At 33.0% G+C, this 19,062-nt stretch overlaps 3 protein-coding genes across 7 annotated transcripts; 2 read left to right on the top strand and 1 right to left on the bottom strand.

The window, feature by feature from the left end:
* Positions 1 to 1,348: 1,348 nt before the first annotated feature.
* On the bottom strand, positions 1,349 to 4,404 carry LOC142532947 (squamosa promoter-binding-like protein 12). Of its 5 annotated transcripts, none has more exons than XM_075639500.1 (5): positions 4,258 to 4,404; positions 2,430 to 3,151; positions 2,173 to 2,309; positions 1,838 to 2,038; positions 1,349 to 1,769 (listed from the first exon to the last, which is right to left on the bottom strand). In XM_075639500.1, the coding sequence occupies exons 2-5, from the start codon at positions 3,104 to 3,106 to the stop codon at positions 1,543 to 1,545; spliced, it is 1,242 nt and encodes a 413-aa protein (XP_075495615.1). In that variant the 5' UTR covers positions 3,107 to 3,151; positions 4,258 to 4,404; the 3' UTR covers positions 1,349 to 1,542. The 5 variants fall into 5 exon arrangements, with proteins under 5 accessions (XP_075495615.1, XP_075495619.1, XP_075495616.1 ...); XM_075639504.1 differs by lacking the exon at positions 4,258 to 4,404 and adding an exon at positions 3,864 to 4,251; XM_075639501.1 differs by lacking the exon at positions 4,258 to 4,404 and adding an exon at positions 3,374 to 3,857.
* Positions 4,405 to 10,857: 6,453 nt separating this feature from the next.
* LOC142533406 (protein PLANT CADMIUM RESISTANCE 2-like) lies at positions 10,858 to 12,037 on the top strand. The gene is made up of 4 exons (XM_075640158.1): positions 10,858 to 11,044; positions 11,325 to 11,396; positions 11,508 to 11,720; positions 11,854 to 12,037. The coding sequence occupies exons 1-4, from the start codon at positions 10,906 to 10,908 to the stop codon at positions 11,931 to 11,933; spliced, it is 504 nt and encodes a 167-aa protein (XP_075496273.1). The 5' UTR covers positions 10,858 to 10,905; the 3' UTR covers positions 11,934 to 12,037.
* Positions 12,038 to 14,713: 2,676 nt separating this feature from the next.
* On the top strand, positions 14,714 to 18,602 carry LOC142533672 (protein PLANT CADMIUM RESISTANCE 2-like). Its single transcript, XM_075640516.1, has 4 exons — positions 14,714 to 14,981; positions 17,544 to 17,615; positions 17,696 to 17,908; positions 18,245 to 18,602. Exons 1-4 carry the CDS (start codon positions 14,810 to 14,812, stop codon positions 18,322 to 18,324), a joined length of 537 nt encoding a protein of 178 aa, XP_075496631.1. The 5' UTR covers positions 14,714 to 14,809; the 3' UTR covers positions 18,325 to 18,602.
* The last annotated feature ends 460 nt before the right edge of the window (positions 18,603 to 19,062 follow it).

Below are 19,062 nucleotides of genomic sequence, written 5' to 3'. Positions count from 1 at the left end.
TTACATTTTGTGGATTGAGATGGCTGCGCCTTATCTCTTGTTTGATTAAGAGTATAGTGAGAGTAGTACACCTCTGCTTCCCTAAATAATCGTGTTGTCCAAGTATGAACTTCGAGCAGCGTTGTCTTTTGTGTCTTGGGTGTCAGTGTCACTTTAAAGATCAATGCATATAGGGTGATTCGGTAAACTTTCAGGGCTTCTTGCCTACCCTCACCACTTTTTCGTCCGTAAATGACAAACTTTGGGGTGCAAAATTTGTTAGTTGATGTGCTTCTCGCTGTGACTGGTTTAATATGATCATAGTAGGTGCTCTGGTCCTTGAGGAAAATTTGATTTCTTCCTGTTTATTCCTCAATGCATTTTGAATTTGGTACCATCCCTTTTCTTGATTACACGATGTGGAAAGCCATTGCTTTATTATTCAACAAATATACTATTTGGTTGGCTGTTACCGCCCATATAATCTCTGTGCCTTCTCTAACCCCATATTTATGTTTCCTGACTCTTAACATGGTTTCAGTTATTGTTTCATTTTTTCCGCGATAAAAAAAATTATAATTTTCCGAATTTAAATCATTAAAGTCGTGTTCATTGCTGGTGGTTGCCGCAATGTTCTGCGTGTGAATTAAATTCGTCTTGGCCTTATTATATTAAAGCTGGTGGAGCTACCAAAGCACTTGATAGAGGAGGCCCCATTCGTTCAATTTTTTTCCCTTGCCGACATAAATTATGTGTATTATACGATCATATGCCATTGTTTTTAAATTTATGGTATAGGACGCGATAGTGATTGAAATGGAAGAAGACAGGAAATGCAGAAGACTTACATGTGAGAATTCACCTGTTTATTAAGTTAATTTTGTCAGATATTTAACGTGGCTGAAGAAGTAAAGATACCTATAGTGAGTTTGTATATGTCAAAATTTTTTTCAGGTGGCTTCTAAGCTTCGATGATTTATTTCTTGAAGAGATCTAAGTATCATTCCGACTAAATAAAATATTTAAAAGTTTCGCCATATCTCAAATTATTTTATAGTGCATCTTTAACCCAACCTCTAGCGTCTATTTTTTTTTTCTTCTTTAAAATATCGATCTTTTTCAAATTTAGAATATCTTTATAAACGAAGTAAATATGTTATATTTAAAGGGTCGAGATATTTGAAGGTAGTTAAGGTGGATAGGTCTTATATACTTCATTATCACTAAATCTTCGTGAACATAAAAATCGAGGGGGCCAGTTGGTTCATAAGCTCATCTCTGTTCCATCGACCAACCTTCTGGAAAGGAGCGGTGCTAACTCACGTTTTTCTCTGCTTGTAACGTTATGTAACCTTGTGACGCAATGCAATGCAACACAATCAAAATATAATTGAACTATATCTGCTGTAAGCAAACAGCCAAAGAATATGAGGCGAGCATTCGAGATAATAAAATAACGAACAATCCCTGAATTCCCAATTTGTTCACGGCCAACACATAAACCGTTATTTAAGTTCTACCGAAGCGATGAAATGGTTAGTGATATTTGAATATGATGATCCATCAGTTCAAAACATTCGGATAGAAGTCGGCTTCATACGGAGATCTGAAAACGGGCATTTCCTGAAAGTAGTTCGTGGGCACACGGGGATGCAGTCCGGTCATCCAGAATTCTGACGAAGAGAGAGGCATGGCTTCTGGTTCGCCTGAACCCCACGAATTGCTTGACAGAAGAGAGAGAGCATGATTATATTCCGGTGCAGCATCTGTGTGGGAAGTGATCTTGGAACCTGAATTATTGAAATTGCATTAATTATCTGAACATCATTAAAGGATAGGCCTGAAATAGGAAACCAACCTGAATTCAAAAACCCTGTAGTGGAATGCTTGGTGGCACTCCCGTGCGGCTCACCACTGCCTCCGTCTCCAAAAGACTTCGAAGCATATCCTCTAGTAACGGTGAACTCCGAGCTATCCCCCATGGAATTTGCAGGGATTCTAGGCTGAATAAATGGAGCATTGTTCAGTAGATAACTTACCTGTTGTCTTCTTTCTGTGCCTGGAAATCGAAATCAAACATTAACCCTATTAACTGAGCAAAGTATGATAGAATTCAAGCGCAGACCACAAAGTTTTCAATTTTTCCTGCTAGAGAAGTTGACTAAACTTCAAAACATTGGTCAAGTACAATACCATGAAATGGCGATGAGAACCTAGTCGAATCAAATCGGACGGTTTCGTGCTGTGGCTTGCGGCGCCTGGCGTTATGATCAGAAAGCCTTCTTCGACAACTGCGTTTCTTTTCATCAAACTCGGACAAACTATGGAACCTGCAAACAGAGACAAGAATTGTACACTTTTTAAAATCTTCCCACATTTGCTACAAGTCATGCAAGAAATGGACAAGAGGCAAAGATGTGAAACATTTTGGCACTTGGAAGTTCTTGTACCTGCTACACTGCTGGCAAAATCGACGCTCATTGCCTCCAACATAAACCTTAGGGCATTTGGAATGGCTTTCACAAACTCTATGCTTTTGGTGATATTCTTTAGCCATCGAAAGATCAAGGTTGCAGTCCTCAACTTGACAACGCGGTATTGGAGCACTCTGACCAGAAAATTTAGTTTTCTTGGGCGTGGGTTTATTACTGGATGGAGTAGGCGTCGAAGATAAGGATGCGATCTTAACATTTCCTCCAACTCCACTATTCTCAAAATAAGTCCGTCTTCCGAGTTTCAGACCGATCAAAGTTTCTACAGAGCTAACAGCTCCCATAGGTGGAGAAATCCCAAAAACCTCAGCTCCTTTCAATTCCATTTTCTGGCTAAAATTTCCATTAGAACACTCAAATTTCATGAACCTGAAGCTATCCTTAGTAGAAGAGTCAGTAGAAGCCGATGCGGAGCTCTTTGCTGAGGAACCATGACCTCCATCAGAGCCAGATGCACCACTGTTCCCACCTCCCCATGAGAGATTGAATGATCCAGCATCCATTTCTCCATCATCAACAATCATCCAATCCGGTAATTGGAGCTTCTTGGAACTGTCAAATGGTTTCGAACAAAAAGCAGCAAAGTTCTCGCGATCCCACTTACTATTCCAATCCATCTCAGAACAGTAGCTCATCAATCAGTTTACTCAATTACTCTTGTGCATGGAGGTAATTAAAAACTGACTCGAGATCAGAGAATGAAAAATAAAACACGATCAGAAGATGCTCAAAAAGTATGAGAAGAAGTAATAATTCGCGTAACTAACATGGTGTCGAGATGCAATATTCTTGGAAGCATGACTAAAAAAGGAGTCAACAACTAAAGGATTCAAGAAATTATCAGGTAACTTTTACTATTGAAACACACGATTTAATGGATCAGTAGCAAGAAAAATCCATACCACCCAAAAAACCAAAGGTTCTCCTCTTAAACATCATCACGATTAAACAAAGATCATCCAACAAATTCCACAATTCAAAGTGACCAAATAAATAAATAACTCCAGAATCGATTAAATACACAAAATACTCCAGTCACTTCTCTCTGTTTGTGTGTGTGTGTGTCGCCGATGTCATACCTTATCATTTAAAGCAGAGGATTTCTTTGTTTTGATAATAGGTACGCGTGATGATATTATGCTCGAAAGTTAGGAAATAATTTTATCATTCACTGGGTATCACGTAACACCAAATATATACAGTAAAGGAACTGCACCATTATTTCCAAACAGGAGAGCGATTGATTAAGACCCACCAAAATCAAAAACATAGTTAATACAAAAAAGTAAATCGCTAAAAAACAAGCTGTTTGTCTATAACAATTAATTACCATACTTAATAAGAATAATAATATACCAATAAAATAAGAAATAATATATATGGTCCCCCCACCTAGGGTTTATTAGCGGAATCAGTAACCTAAAAATAGAACGAAAAGCTTTTCAGTTCCACGCAGAATGTCTTCTCGGAACGATAAAGAAAACAAAACACCATTAAAAAGGACACCGTTGCCACAAAACCCACAAGCTGAACTACGTGGAAACACATCAGACACCATCACCACCACCACCGAAAACAGAAAAACAAAAAATAAATTCACAAATTTTTCCCTTCTCACAGAAAACCCTTCATTAATAACTGAATTTTTCCCCATCCCTCGGGAAAAACAAAACCATTTCCCTTCCCCATTATCATCACGGCAACAGAGGGTTAGTTAATCCGCAGTACACGAATACAAAAAGCGAGCAGACAGATTAAACGAAACAAAGGAAAAGAGAATTTTTACTCGATACGGAACGGAAGTGGATTGAAATAATATCATAAAGAGAAGCGAGAATCAAAATTTGAGAAGGCGAGGGGAAAAGGAGAACGCGCAAAATGATCTGCTTTACCAAATGAAGAAAGTGAGTGTGTGAGTGAAAAAATAATGGAAGGTGAGCTGTGTTTTCACTGTGGGGACCATTTCACAATAATAAATGAACATGTTTTTTGTTCTTTGGACACATTAAATAATCGAATAAATTATCTTAAAAAAATCCACAGATTGATTAAAATATTTTTTACTATCTTGATTGTAAATTATTATTTTAATTTATAAATTATTTAGTATATTTTAATTTGTTATTGATAAATCTAACTTATTATTTTTAATCGAATATTACATAAATTTTTTTCCTAAAGAATAAGAGACTTATAACAATAATAAATATGCTTTCTTGATTCCTAGTTGAATGCTTTAAAATTGGTTACTTTTGAAAATTCTAATTATAGTAGCCAACGTAAGCAAGCTAGAATACCAATCTTTGATAAACAAGAGAGAGAGAACCAGGTTGAATCTGAGGTTGGGCAATGGGATTCCTTTGTATTTAATGGATAATGAATCAATTTAATTAATCAATTTATTATTGAAGCGAAATTATTAATTATAAAAGCTCAAGTCCACAATTAATTATAAAAGTTCAAGCCCACTATACACTCCAAAAAAATCTATAAATAGGAGAGGATTCTCATTATTCAAGAAGGAAGATTGGATGCTTAAACTTTTTAGCTTTCAATTAACATCTTTAAATTATTTTCTAACTTGAGCGTCGGAGTGTCTACGCCGGGCAAACCCCGGCGCCTCTGACGTTTGTTCGTGACGCAGGTGATAACCCACAAAGATTTCTCTCCACCGGCTACTTGGACCCGGTTACGAACCAGCAGAGTAATTCGGGTAATCACAATTTTTGGCTACATCAGTATTTAATTAGAGTAGGTCTCTTGTGAGACATTCTCATGAATCTTTATCCGTGAGACGCGTCAACCATACCGACATTCACAATAAAAAATAATACTCTTAGCATAAAAAGTAATAGTTTTTCATGGATGACTCAAATAAGAGATCAGTCTCACAAAATACGATCTGTGAGACCGTCTCACATAAGTTTTTGCCATTTAATTATATATTTTATATTAGGATTTTAAAATAAATGGGAAATTTAATAATATACAAGGATATTTTAGATAATTAAAATATTAAGATAAGTTTTTTTTTTTAAAACAACTTATAAGCTGTTAAACAATTTATTTGGACATGTTATAAACTTTTGTAATATAAATTATTTTAGAACTCTGAAAAACATCCTCTTAATTATAACAAAGGTAATATATCGAAAAATAGAAACAACACATGTTTGCTTTTCAACAATTTTTAGACACAGGATCCTATCGGGCAAAGACATGAATAATAAAGATAAATAAAATCAGCGAAGAAATAATGAATACAGTACTGTGCGACAAAGATTAGTACTTAGGCTAATAGCAACCCGAGGTGAAAATCCGGTTTAGAAATGAGATCACTTCTCTCTTATTAGAAGATAGCCATGATTAATTAACATATAAAATGATTTAACAAAGAACCAAAGGTGGTCCATGGTATATGATCAAAATTCAAAAGCAAATAGTGCCACTTTTCATATATCATTAAAGTTTGAGTTATGTTTCAAAACCCGTGTGACGGATCTTTTGGTATAGTGATATTGTGTCTCTCGAATAAGATATAAATTTCGAGGTGGAAACTCCAAACCCCATCTCCTTATCATGGGGAAAAACAGAGAGTGCTAAACTACACAAACTCACAACGGAAATGATAATAGTGTGCAGTTGCCATAGCCGGAATATTATGTCTACCAAAACTTTTAACCAAATAACAAAACCACATAATTAAGGCGGTTTGAATAGTTGGCGTGTGTTTACCAATGGACCCAATCACTGATACAAGTCGAAACCCCACTTTCGACATTGGAATAATGCACCTATGATTGTAGTTTTGGAAGTAAGCATAATTACAAGTTAACCAACATTGTTATTTTCACCCACATTATGTTTTCCTCGCCGTATTTAACTCGGGTTGTATTTGAATCGGTGAAATTGAGATGATGAATATCAAATTTATTGACTTGTTTAAATAAACAAAATTAAAATGCAAGACAATGAATTTGAATAATAATTACGATGAAGTTCAAATACAGTCCGTCATAAAGGACATGTGATTATAAGTATAGACCAATATTTAAATTTAATCTCAATAATGTCATATAAAGAAGGATATAGCTCTAAGTTACTGCTTGATTGATAGGTGATGAATGTATAGTCGGTATGACACAAAATTGAAAGATGGAAATGAGTACGTTTTAAATTTTTAATCTTATTTTTGTTTTTAATTTGTAAGATGAGAAATGTGATTTCAAAGAGCAGACTAGGGTGTGTCATGGCGCAATAAGTTAGTATTTTCAAGAGCTTATTTATATATATATATATATAAATATATATATATATATATATATAATTATAATTTTCAAATATCTCACTGACTAAAAACTTGAATCAAACACTACCGAAAACCAACTTATCACACATCATATTATGATTATAGGTGACAAAGAAAGGAGACAAACATTGAATAAGTATAAAATTACAAGACACTCTTCGTCCATATTATCCAATGGCAGATCATATTTTGACGGTAAAATGTTTTATGTAGAGGAAGGGTGTGAAGTATATCGTACATCAGCTTAGATTTTTCAGATTTGGGCTACTTCAATGAATAAGCCCAATTTGTGTTTTGGCTCATCAACATTCCAATGAAAAAGCCCAAGTTGTGATTCGGCTCATCAATTACAAACAACTCATTGATTAAGTGGGCTTGGCTCCATAGACACGAAAGAATTAGATCGAGACTTTGAAGATATAATACTAAAATAAGATCCCACCTACACAAGCTGAGCTCGAGCTCGAGCTCGAGCTCGCAAGCCTATTAATGAATATGTTTGCAAGCTCAAGATTCAAATATTTTTAAACTTGAGCTTAGTTTGATTAAATTATCGAATTCGAAATCGAATTTAAGTTTGGTTTGATATGATTAACAAACAAATTTTTTATCGAGCTGAGCTCCGAATAGCTCGTGAACAGTTTAGTTCATTTACATATCTAGGTTTTGAATCTAATTTCACTGTTCTATTTTTTCAAAAAATAAAATAAAATAATGTTTTAAAAATTTATTTTCTTTCCTTTTTCCCAGTTTCACAGTACCCCCAACCCTTTTTCCCCGAGTTTAGGTTTTTTTTTTTTTTTTTTTCTGACGTGATTGTATGATTATATTTCCCCCGAGTTTAGTTTCTTTGTTGTTACTATATTAAAGGTAATAAATCAGAAAACTCACTTTGGCATATAGTAACCAAAATTAAAACGAAAACATCTTATATATGTTGATTACGCTCTTAGACCTCATAAATGTATATTTACAAGTATGACTTTTGGTAAAACGATAGACGCTCAATCATATTAATGTTTTTGGAGAATATATATATCGTGTTCCACTACAAAAAAAACGGGTGGAATAGCGACAGTTTTTAATAAACCGTCGCTCAAACAGCAACTGTTTATGACAAACCGTCCGCTTTAGTAGCGACGGTTTTTGATGAAACCGTCGTCTAGTAAATATAGTGACAGTTTATTCACAAACGTCGCTATATTAGCGAACCGTCGCTAATATAGCGACGCTTTTTAAACAACCGTCGCTATTTTGCGACTATTCGAACAAACCCGTCGCCATTTTGTGTGACAGGTTTTTTGAATGTCGCCTTTGGCGACGTTTATAATAATGTCCGTCGCCATATTAGGCGACGGTTTTTTACCCGTTGCCATGTGCGACGGTATAAAAGTAGACCGTCGCAATATTTGGCGACAGCTTTTTTAAACTGTCGCTTTTTGCGACGGTTTTAACAACCGTTGCCCATAGCGACGGTTTGGACAAACTGTCGCTAATCTCTAATAGCGACAGTTTTACATAAACGGTAGCTATGGGCGACGGTTTAAATCAAAATAGCGACGGTTTTTTAAAAAACCGTCGCTATGAGTTTTTTTTACGACATTTGTACTAAACACTTGTATTATTATAATGTTGTTGTTAATATTTTTTTCAATTAGGACAAAATAAATAAAGCGACAGTTTTAGTCAAAACCATCGTTGAATAAAGCGACGGTTCACAATAACTGTCACGAAATTAGCGACAGCAGTTATCAACCGTCGCTAGTAGCGACGAATGTTGTCTTACTGTCGCTAATAGCGACGGTTCTTGAAACCGTCGTCGATCTAGATCGGCGACGGTTTTATAAAACTGTCGCTATTTGCGACTTTTTATTTCATAACCGTCGCTACTGGCCACGGTTTTCGCAAACACCATCGCTATGGTTCTATATATACCGAGGTTCGCGAACATTTTTTTTCAACGCATTTCGCCTTTTTTTTCTCTTGTAGTAGCGAAAATATATCGATTTTTTCAAAGTTTCGGTTTTGTTTATTTTGTACTAACATTTTTTCGTATTAATTTCGTAGATTTGCTCGTCGGTGTGATCTTCCAACGTTCCGTAGATCTGCATATATTCGCGCACGTCAGGTTTTTAAAGCGTTTTCTTTATAGAAAATTTATTTTATTTTTTTGCGTAATATTTTTATTTATGAAATTTTGCGTAGTATTTTGTTTAATAACCGTCGCTTCATCATTATCTACGGTTTTTTAAAAAATAACGTCGCTTATTATAGAGACGGTTTTAGAGAAAACCGTCGCTTATTATAACGACGGTTTTTTACAATATCGTCGCTTATTATAACGACGGTTTTTTACAATATCGTCGCTTATTATAGTGACGGTTGCTGACTAAACCGTCGCTTCCTATAGCGACGGTTTAGACATAAACCGTCGCTTATTATAGCAACGGTTTATATGTAAACCGTCGCTACAGGAAGCGACGGTCTTCTTAAAGAAACAGTCGCTATATTAACGACGATTCTTGATAAACCGTCGTTATAGAAGGCGACGCGGCCTCCCGTGACGGACCTATAAACCGTCGTTAAAACCGTCGCCTAATCCTTTTGGCTACGGTTTTACCGACGGTTTATACCGTAGCTAACCTCTTTTTTTTTTGTAGTGTTCGATTTTTATGAGTTACAATTACCGGAAGGATGATCGTTGAAAAGCTTAATTATCTATGTTAGGAAAACAGTTGTCATATTACTTAAATTGGTGTACGCTTTAAATGATTTATGTTATATTATTACTACCACTATGTGACTGCAACAATTAAATTTTAATTCAAGGAAAAAATATATCAACGGAATGTTTAATAATTAATGGCCTCGTGGAATTTCAAACGGCGTGTATGACAACTAAAAATTAATTGAGGAGGGCAAAGGAATGATCCTAATTTAATGGCTAGTTACCAATTAAATATAATTAGATTGCGGGAGGTGGGTATGAATTAATTAAATACTTGATAATTGATTTTGAAAAATATATAAAAGACGAAGAAAAGGAAAGGTCAACTAGTGCAATTTAAAGTTTAAATAATAAAAATTTAGTGTGGGGGTCGTGATAAATATATATTCGATTAATTATTGCAATAAATCTACCACTAGCGAGGCATTGGGGCCGGCCCGAAAATGTGTGACTCATCTCATTGGATTATGAAGAATGTGTGAAGCAGTTAATAAAAGGCTAAAATAAACTTATATGATAATTTGACTTCATCATTTTTATAAAACGACGGTGGATACATAATAGTTGTTATAGAAGTTTATCGTGCAGTGAAGCTTGCGTGGACTTGAGCCCAGTGCATGACAAAATGGTATCAGATATGATATAGAGAAATAAGTGTTATATATGCGGGTCATAATGTTACATGACTGGAACCACCTCTATATTCCTGAACGGGAAATAAGTGTTATGTGAGTGAAAATGTTTACATGACGGATTCACATTTAGATTATCGTCCTTGGTTAATCAGAAGGCCACGGAGCGTTCTAAAAAAATGTGATTGTGATATCCATAATACATCGGATTGTGAGAGTATGCGAATTAGTTAATAAATATATATCGAATTCCTAATTTCTGTAACTTTTTTCCAGCTAATATTCACTAATAATTAACTTACATTTAAAATCGTTTTGGCCTGCTAATAATCGAGCAAAAGATAAAACTATCGGCTTTCTAATTTATAAGTCGTGTTATTATTTATTTGTAAAAAAAATCGTAGAATTGGTATAATTAGTGGGATAATTAGCCTTGCTCCAATGAACGCAACGCAACACGTAAGCAAAAATGACATAGTTGACAACCAAAATAATTAGTCATGTAATGTTGTTTAAAAAGACCATAGCCACTTCCGTCAAAATATATAAAATCACAATTTGTGAGTTTAATTTGATTTGATTTATGGGCAGTGGTGGACTTCGATTAATTTTTGCAACAAGTTTGCCCCCTACCAAGCCGTTGAATCCAGACTTGAAATGTGTCTATAAAACATGACCAGCTACATTTTGCTCTACACATTCAATATAGCTACCATACCAGATTCCTAGCTAAGTTTAGGAACTTTCTTCAACTAATTAAGTCGTATGGCTGGTTCAGTGGGGAAATCTCAACCGTTTGTGGTGCCACCGCCGGTGGTGGCAGTGCCCGCGCTGCAAATTCAAAGTTTGGTTCCATCAACGTGGTCCACTGGCCTGTGTGACTGCTTTTCTGATTGCGGCAATTGTAGGTGTTTTACCACACACACACACACACACACATATATATATACACACAGTACTCTCGATCGTAAATATATAATATGTTTTATGTTTGTTTAATTAGAAAAAAAAACATACATATTCCACTGACCTATGGGAAAATAAAATTTTTTTTAAACTTAGCTCATTAATTAATAATATCGTTCGATATCCCGTATCCGTCCCAACGTATAGTATGTACTCTTTGCTAAACAAAACTTTAAAACATGCACGTATAACTTTCTATCATATCGTGATATGTATAGGTTGCGTAACATGTTGGTGCTCATGCATAACATTTGGACAAGTTGCTGAGATTGTAGACAAAGGATCCACTTGTAAGTCACGGGAGAATATATATATATATATATATATATATATATATATATCTTATGTTTGTAATATTATTGAACACGAATTGATATTTATATATAATTTTTATTTTTTAGCTTGCGGAACGAGTGCGGCGATCTATTTCCTGATATTATATTTAACAGGATGCGCGCATGCGTATTCTCGTCGCTATAGAACTAAAATGAGAGCACTATACATGATTCCGGGTAATTTATGCCAAGATATCGCGGTTCATTGCTGCTGTGAATTGTGCTCCTTGTGTCAAATGTATCGTGAACTGAAACACCGCGGATTCAACATGAACCTCGGTAATTATATATACATATATATACGAATTTCATTTATATATATGTGTGTGGATGTAACTGTGACTCATGAGTTTAATTCAGTAATAAGAAGCTAATATATATCTATTAAATGTGTTTTTTTGAAAATTGGTAGGATATCATGGCAGCATTGAGAGACAAAATCCAACACCGGCCACCGTTGCTCCTAGTTATGTCGGAGCAATGACCAGATAAGCATAAGCCAGCAAGGTTAAATGTGTGGACATGATCTATGTTTTTTGATATCTTTGGGTGATGTTTGCTAAATTAATTTTATAATAAATCACTATGTACTTATATATATATGTTTGTTTTAATTTTAAACTCTAAAAAAATTACTGTTATTGTGTGACAAGAAGATTAATCGTCGATGTATATATGTTAAAAATAAAAATTACTTATATTTGTATTTACGAAAAAGAGTGTGGTTAACAAGGTGGCTTGTGTGCGTACTTTTTATTTAGATCAATACACCGGCTCACATTAGTCTCGTGTCTATAATGTATATATATTGAAGTAATTAGACTCGTTAATATTTGATCGCCATTAGTTAGTTCAAAACAAAGCATCCGCAACGTTAGGTTAATATATAATTTCGGTCAAATATTTTTCCTGACAAATGACAACTATGTTTGGTATTTAATATTTTCAAATTTCAATTTTAGTCATTTTTCATCGAGAGCGTTAATACATTGTTGTACACGTAAGTGGTTGACACCATCTTAATGTCACATCAACAACACATTGATGTGGTCACCTCAGCGCTGCTTTGGGGAAAAAAACAATGATAAGTACTGATTAGAACTTAAATTTGAAACCATATATATAATTTTTAAGTTCTGATTTATTGATATTATTTCATAAATTAAGCATCATAACGATATGTTAAATTTGTGTACAAATCATTATTTCCTCCATTCCATTGATTACACAACTCTTCAAGAACAGAGATGAAGATCGAGAATGATTATTAGAGAGAACTTTCATTGAATAATCTTCAAGAATTGTTCAATTGAAATACAATTCAATTTCTCTATATTTATCTAATAAAGGAACAGAAACTACTAACTACTTATCCAACTAATCAAACTTACTTTGCCAATTAATTAAGGTAAATGCTAAACTAACTGGTTATAAGCTTGATCTTGCTCGAACATAGCAGCCGAAGGTGTAGAATCCAAACAAGGATTAGGGTTTTAATCTGATCTTGATTAATCGGGTTTGCATTTGGGAAGAATAATTGATTGGTGAAGCTGTGGGTGTTAGAAACTCATGGTTTTGGCGCCGGCTGGATAAAAGGGAAGTGGCCAATCTAATCAACTGAGGATTAATCAAAGGTTGCAAACCTAGTAACCTCGAACAATTCATTTGTGGCGTCAAATTGTCGTAGAAAGATGACCGCAGGATCGTGGAAAGGTCCAGAAAATCAAGTCAAGGACTGAGTCACGGGGTCGATTCCCATTCGTAGAAGCCTTATTTTTCGAAAATGTAAAAACTTTTGTGAAACGGTCTCACGGGTCGTATTTTGTGAGACAGATCATCCATGAAAAAATATTACTTTTTATGTTAAAAATATTACTTTTTATTGTGAATATCGGTTGGGTTGACCCGTCTAATAGATAAAGATTCGTGAGACCGTCTCACAACATATCTACTCTTTCGGAAAAGTGAGGAAATCTGAAAATGTTCCCATATTTGTTTTCAAGGATGTTATGAAGTTGAATAAACATCTCTTCTTCTTCAAATGAAAATCGTCCCCTTTCGATATCGGGCCGGAGATAGTTTTGTCAATCTGCATTTTATGGGATGTGTTCCATTATGTTGGATTTATATCTCTAGAGAACACATGAATGTTATACTGACTTTCTCTGTCATAGTCTCAATGTTGATTTGCTTACCACATGAAATTACATACTTTGGGTTATTTATCAAGAATTTAATTATATTGATTGAGATTCCACGTATGTAAATAGTGGACAAAAACAAAACCACATATGCAACTACTATATTGTTGAAACTCGGAGCTACAAATAACTCTTCAACAACATTTTACACAAGTATTGTCTTCAAGTGTCTCCAACACTTTACGGCAACACAGCAAACAGCGTGAGACGATCACGCAAAATCTTCATTGATATAATTATTTGTTCTTCCTCCGACTCTCAAAAACCACCGTCGCAAAACCACTGACCACACATCAACAATGATATCTTATTTATATACTTCATTTGTCATAGAGTTTATTCTTTATATAAAATCATACACAAATAAGAAAACAAGAATTTCATTAAGAAATAAACTCATTTAAACAATAATATAACAACTAGATATCTTATCATAAACATCAATAATATCACAATATTATCGAACAATGAAAACATCAATATTATAGAAAATCTTATTAATCTAAAAATACAAAACACCATATTTAATATCCCAATATTAACAATAAAGAAAAAATAAATTAAAAAATTAGATATTCCTTTCAATATTTATTATTCATTACTTGTAAATGAAAACTAAATAAATGATTGAGTGGGTGACCAAACTTCCATGACCCAAATAATTTTAAAGATAAGCACAAAAGCACGACTTAGTCAACACACACACGCAAACATGTGGTTTAAATAATCTCTATAATTTGATATAATATTTCACTGGTAGCCTTCTTCTAACCACGAAAACGAGTTCAGCACCTCGACTGAGAATTGTCGTTGCTGGTTATTTCCGGGTATTTTAATTTATTTTATTAAAAAAATGAATAATTAATGTGCTCGTGTTACCTGTGCTCAAAGGTAGGAGGGCCACACCATTATCATATATAGAAGACAAAATCAGAACGGGAGAGTGATTTTTCACAAGGACGTTATTAATTAAATTCGGGAAGTGCAGTTGACTTGACTGGCAACGATGATTCGTGGAAAAGAAATGGCCAACAGCACCAAGTCGGTATTGAAGATATTGTGTAGGCTACATATATATATAACCCGATTGGTTGCTTTGTTAGACATTAATTCATACGTGAAAAATTACAGAGAATATATTTTATATTTTCTTCCGAGTAAGATAGAATGGGTAAAGCGGAAGACTCCATGGAAAAGTCTCACCCACCAGTGGAACCGCAAGAATACGGCCGACCACTGACGGCAACGGGAATACCTATGCCGGCTCTGAACGTTCAAGGCGGGGATCCGGGCCAATGGTCCACTGGCCTCTGTGATTGCTGCTCTGATGTCCCCAATTGTAAGTGACCGGCAGTATATATACTGGTTCCTTGCTTTTACAATTAGGCTGCGTTTGGTTAATGAGATTTAAGTAGGATAAATTATTTTATCAAATTTTATCCAACGTTTGATATGATTTTTATTTAACCAACTCAATCCCTTCTATAACTGATTAAGTTGCATTACGTTTGATTAAATAATACCTCCTTTCTATGTAAGATTATCAATCCTTCCTCTATCCCTACTATTTTTTCTATTTTATCCTTCCTTCTTTACCGCTGTTGAACCACCTCCGCCGCCGGACCGCCGTCGCACAGCCGTCGTCAGACCACCACCGGACCGTCGCTGCCGACCACCGCCGGAATGCCGGACCGCCGCCACTCCGAGAAAAAGAAAGAAGAAAGTGCAATTTTGTTCTTTCAAAAAAAATTCAAAATTATCCTACATTTAAAAATCTTACCAAACAGAATACTATTTTACACCATATGTTATATTTCTACGACAATCATTTTCTTTATCATTTACATACTAATCATTACTTTATTTTATCCTCAACCAAACGCAGCCTTAGTATATATGATCGAGAAATAATTGCTGTTATATATATACATAAAGTTTATAGGGGTGTATTAATGGAAGGAGATTTAGTGATTTTTAATGATTTTTCGTAGATTTTAAAAGCATGGAGGTATTTGATCAAGATTTTTGAATATTATATAGAAGTCTATTTGTACTCAAAATATTTTTCGTAGAGTTTTAAAAATCAAGTAGTATTCTATATGTATTTAAATTTTCAACAGATTTTTAATGATTTTATGAAATTCATCAACATAAAGTTATTAGGCAAAAACTTATGTGAGACGGTCTCATGGGTGGTATTCTGTGATACGGATCTCTTATTTGGATCATCCATGAAAAAGTATTAATTCTTATACTAAGAGTATTATTTTTTATTGTGAATATTGGTAGGATCGACCCGTCTCACATATAAAGATTCGTAAGGTCGTCTCATAAGAGACCTACTCAAGTTATTAAAACTTAATATACAACTATAAATTGACAAAAGTTATCTTTGTTCAACCCAGAGATTTGGATAGATTTTTAAAATTTTAATTCATACACAATTTATTTTCTTTTTTCTCTCCCACCTCACATCACCTCTCTTCTCTTCACATCTTCTTTAATCCATCTATCTTTGTCATTTTTTTAATTTTCAAAATTTATTACTATACATTTTCTTTTTATTCATTTAAGATTTTTCACTTTTTTATTGATGGTTCTTTTAATAAATTTTATATTTTAATATCATAAAAAATTTTAATTCTATAATTTATTTTTATTTTAAATTTATGATTAATACAAATGAATGTGCTCTCTACTCGTCTAATTCTATCATTCTCTAATTTTAAAAATTTATCGGTATATTTTTTTTTATTTTTAGATTTTTTATTTTTTATTGATTAATCATTTAATAATTTTTATTTTAATATCACATAAAATTTTGAATTCTATAATTGATTTTTTAATAGTTCAATAGTCTCTCAACAAATATGATAAAAAAAATAAAAATTAAGATTTTAAACTATAATTTATGAAGAAATTTTATGATATGATTGATAAAATAATTTGTTTCATTTGTGTTTAAAAATTAAATTTTATTTTTTAAATGTTATAACCGTTAATTATACTTAAAATTATATGAATAAATTTTTTAATAAAATTATTGCACTAATTATAAGAAAATCATAAAATTTTGTTCGCTCATACAATTGAAATTAGTATTAATTTTTTTAATAAATAATTTTTTAAAAAAATTTTTGATTAAAAATTAATTTTTTTAGTTTTTTTAGCATTTTCAATTAATATGTTTATAAATATTTTTTTTAAAAAAATTATATTCAAACAATCATAAATAACATTATCTTCACATGTGTGTGTGTATATATATATATATATTATTAATTCAAACACAATGTTACAATTAACATAGCGATGAATTTTTTAAAATTTACAAACATGCATACAAATCCACATAAATACACATATATATAATGATTAAATGATTTAACTTTTAAATAAGTAATTTATTTACTAATATAAATTTTAATAAATATTTCAAATTGAATATGTTATCTATGTCAAGTAGTTATTAGTTCAAAAAAATTAATAAAAAATAATATGTGATAATTAGGTTTACAAAAATCTTGTAAAATAAAATACATAATCCACATAAATATGTTTGTAAATCTATGACAATATTTTGTAAAAGGCAATAAAAATATATCAAATCCACAAAAGTCTATCATTTTAAAAAGTCATGATTGAATACATGTTCCCACTTTTTTTTTTTTTTTTTGTATGCATAGTTTTGTAAGTTAGTAATGAAGGACTAAAAGTAATATTTGAAATCTCGGAAAGGTTGAAAGATGATTAAAAGACTGGGGAATATATATCACCGTAAATTTATGAATCTAAAAATAAAAATAAAAGGCTCCGTCAGCTAGCTTATGCGATCATTATAATTATCTCTTACTTTGAATTTATCGTATAGAAACTGACGTTTAATTATATATATACACAGGTTGCTTAACATGTTGGTGCCCGTGTATCACTTTTGGACAAATTGCTGAGATAGTTGATCAAGGATCCACTTGTGAGTCATATTTATTTATTCTTTTACTTGATTTTTATATAATATCGAATATGATGGAGATGTTGGATGTTGAAAATTAGCTTGCGGAGCAAGTGGGGCTCTGTACGCCCTGATAGCAGTTGTCACTGGATGTACTTGCATATATTCGTGCTTCTATCGATCTCGAATGAGAACTCAGTACAAGCTGCAGGAGTCCCCATGCGGAGATTGTTTGGTTCATTGTTGTTGCGAATCATGCGCCCTGTGTCAAGAATATCGAGAGCTCCAACACCGTGGATTCGATATGTCTCTTGGTAATTATTTACTGGTTTTTCCTGATGCTGTTTTGCTTGGTGTGTTTGTAAGCGTCGATATACTGCAACAACAAAATCATAAATTCAGATGGAAAACTCCATACGAAAGGTGGAAAATTAAGTGCAAAATGAGAATGGCATTGTTATTTTACATAAATTAGAGACCCGTAGTTTCCTATGTGTGATAAAGATGATAAAGAACCATAACATATATGGAATCTACTGCTCTTCAATTCCTGCAAGATTAGAATAGAAAGACCTGATCTCTTATATTGTATAAATTTGTTGAATTGAATATATATATATATATATATATATATATATATATATATATAGGATGGCATGGCAACATGGAGAAACAAAATCAAGGACAAGGGGTGACAGCTGCCCCCTTCGTCGGAGGAATGAACCGATAAGCATTGCCGCAGACTACGTACTGAGGCTGCAATATCAAACGAATAATGTATACACGATCTATGTTGGATAATGTATGTTTTTCGACTTCCGAGTGTGTAATAATTTAAAGTTTAATGTTTTGTCGTAAATAAAATAAATGTTATTGTCTGAAAAAAGAAAATACCCCGTGGCCTTAATTTTCAAATTTTAGATTAATGATAAGTTTTATTATGTGTAATAACATTTACTTTCGTGGATCTTTAGAAATTCAAAGTAAATATAATTTTTATTTTTCTCGTGTGCGAGGGTGAAAGGTGAGTTGTGTCATGGACTCATTTGTTATATTTTTTTCTTGATAACCCTATTCAAATATTTAACAATATTAAATTTTAATAAAATTTAAGTTTGTTAGGTTTGTTTGATTTAACTGAGTTTTTGTATTAAAAACTGAAATCGAACTAATTAACCGAAATTAAAATTGTTTTTTAATAAGGTAGTTATTTCAGCTTAACCGAATTTGCTATCGGATCAAATTGAATTGGTTGTAACATAATAGGAATCAATATTTTTTTTCCCAACAATTATTTATATAAATAAGTTATTTATGAAGCAAAGTAATTAAAAATATTACGTATCGATTTCAGTCAAACCATATTAAAATGGATTCGGGTTAACTTTCAAGCAACCCAATTCGATTTAATATTAATATTAAATTAACTTCAATCAGAACCGAGTTCCAAGTTGACCCGGTCCAATAA

This window comes from Primulina tabacum, chromosome 18, assembly GCF_025594145.1.
Source record: "Primulina tabacum isolate GXHZ01 chromosome 18, ASM2559414v2, whole genome shotgun sequence".
In the NCBI taxonomy this organism is placed as follows: domain Eukaryota; kingdom Viridiplantae; phylum Streptophyta; class Magnoliopsida; order Lamiales; family Gesneriaceae; genus Primulina; species Primulina tabacum.
The sequence above is the reverse complement of the archived record's forward strand: the minus strand, read 5'-3'. Positions and strand labels throughout refer to the sequence as shown.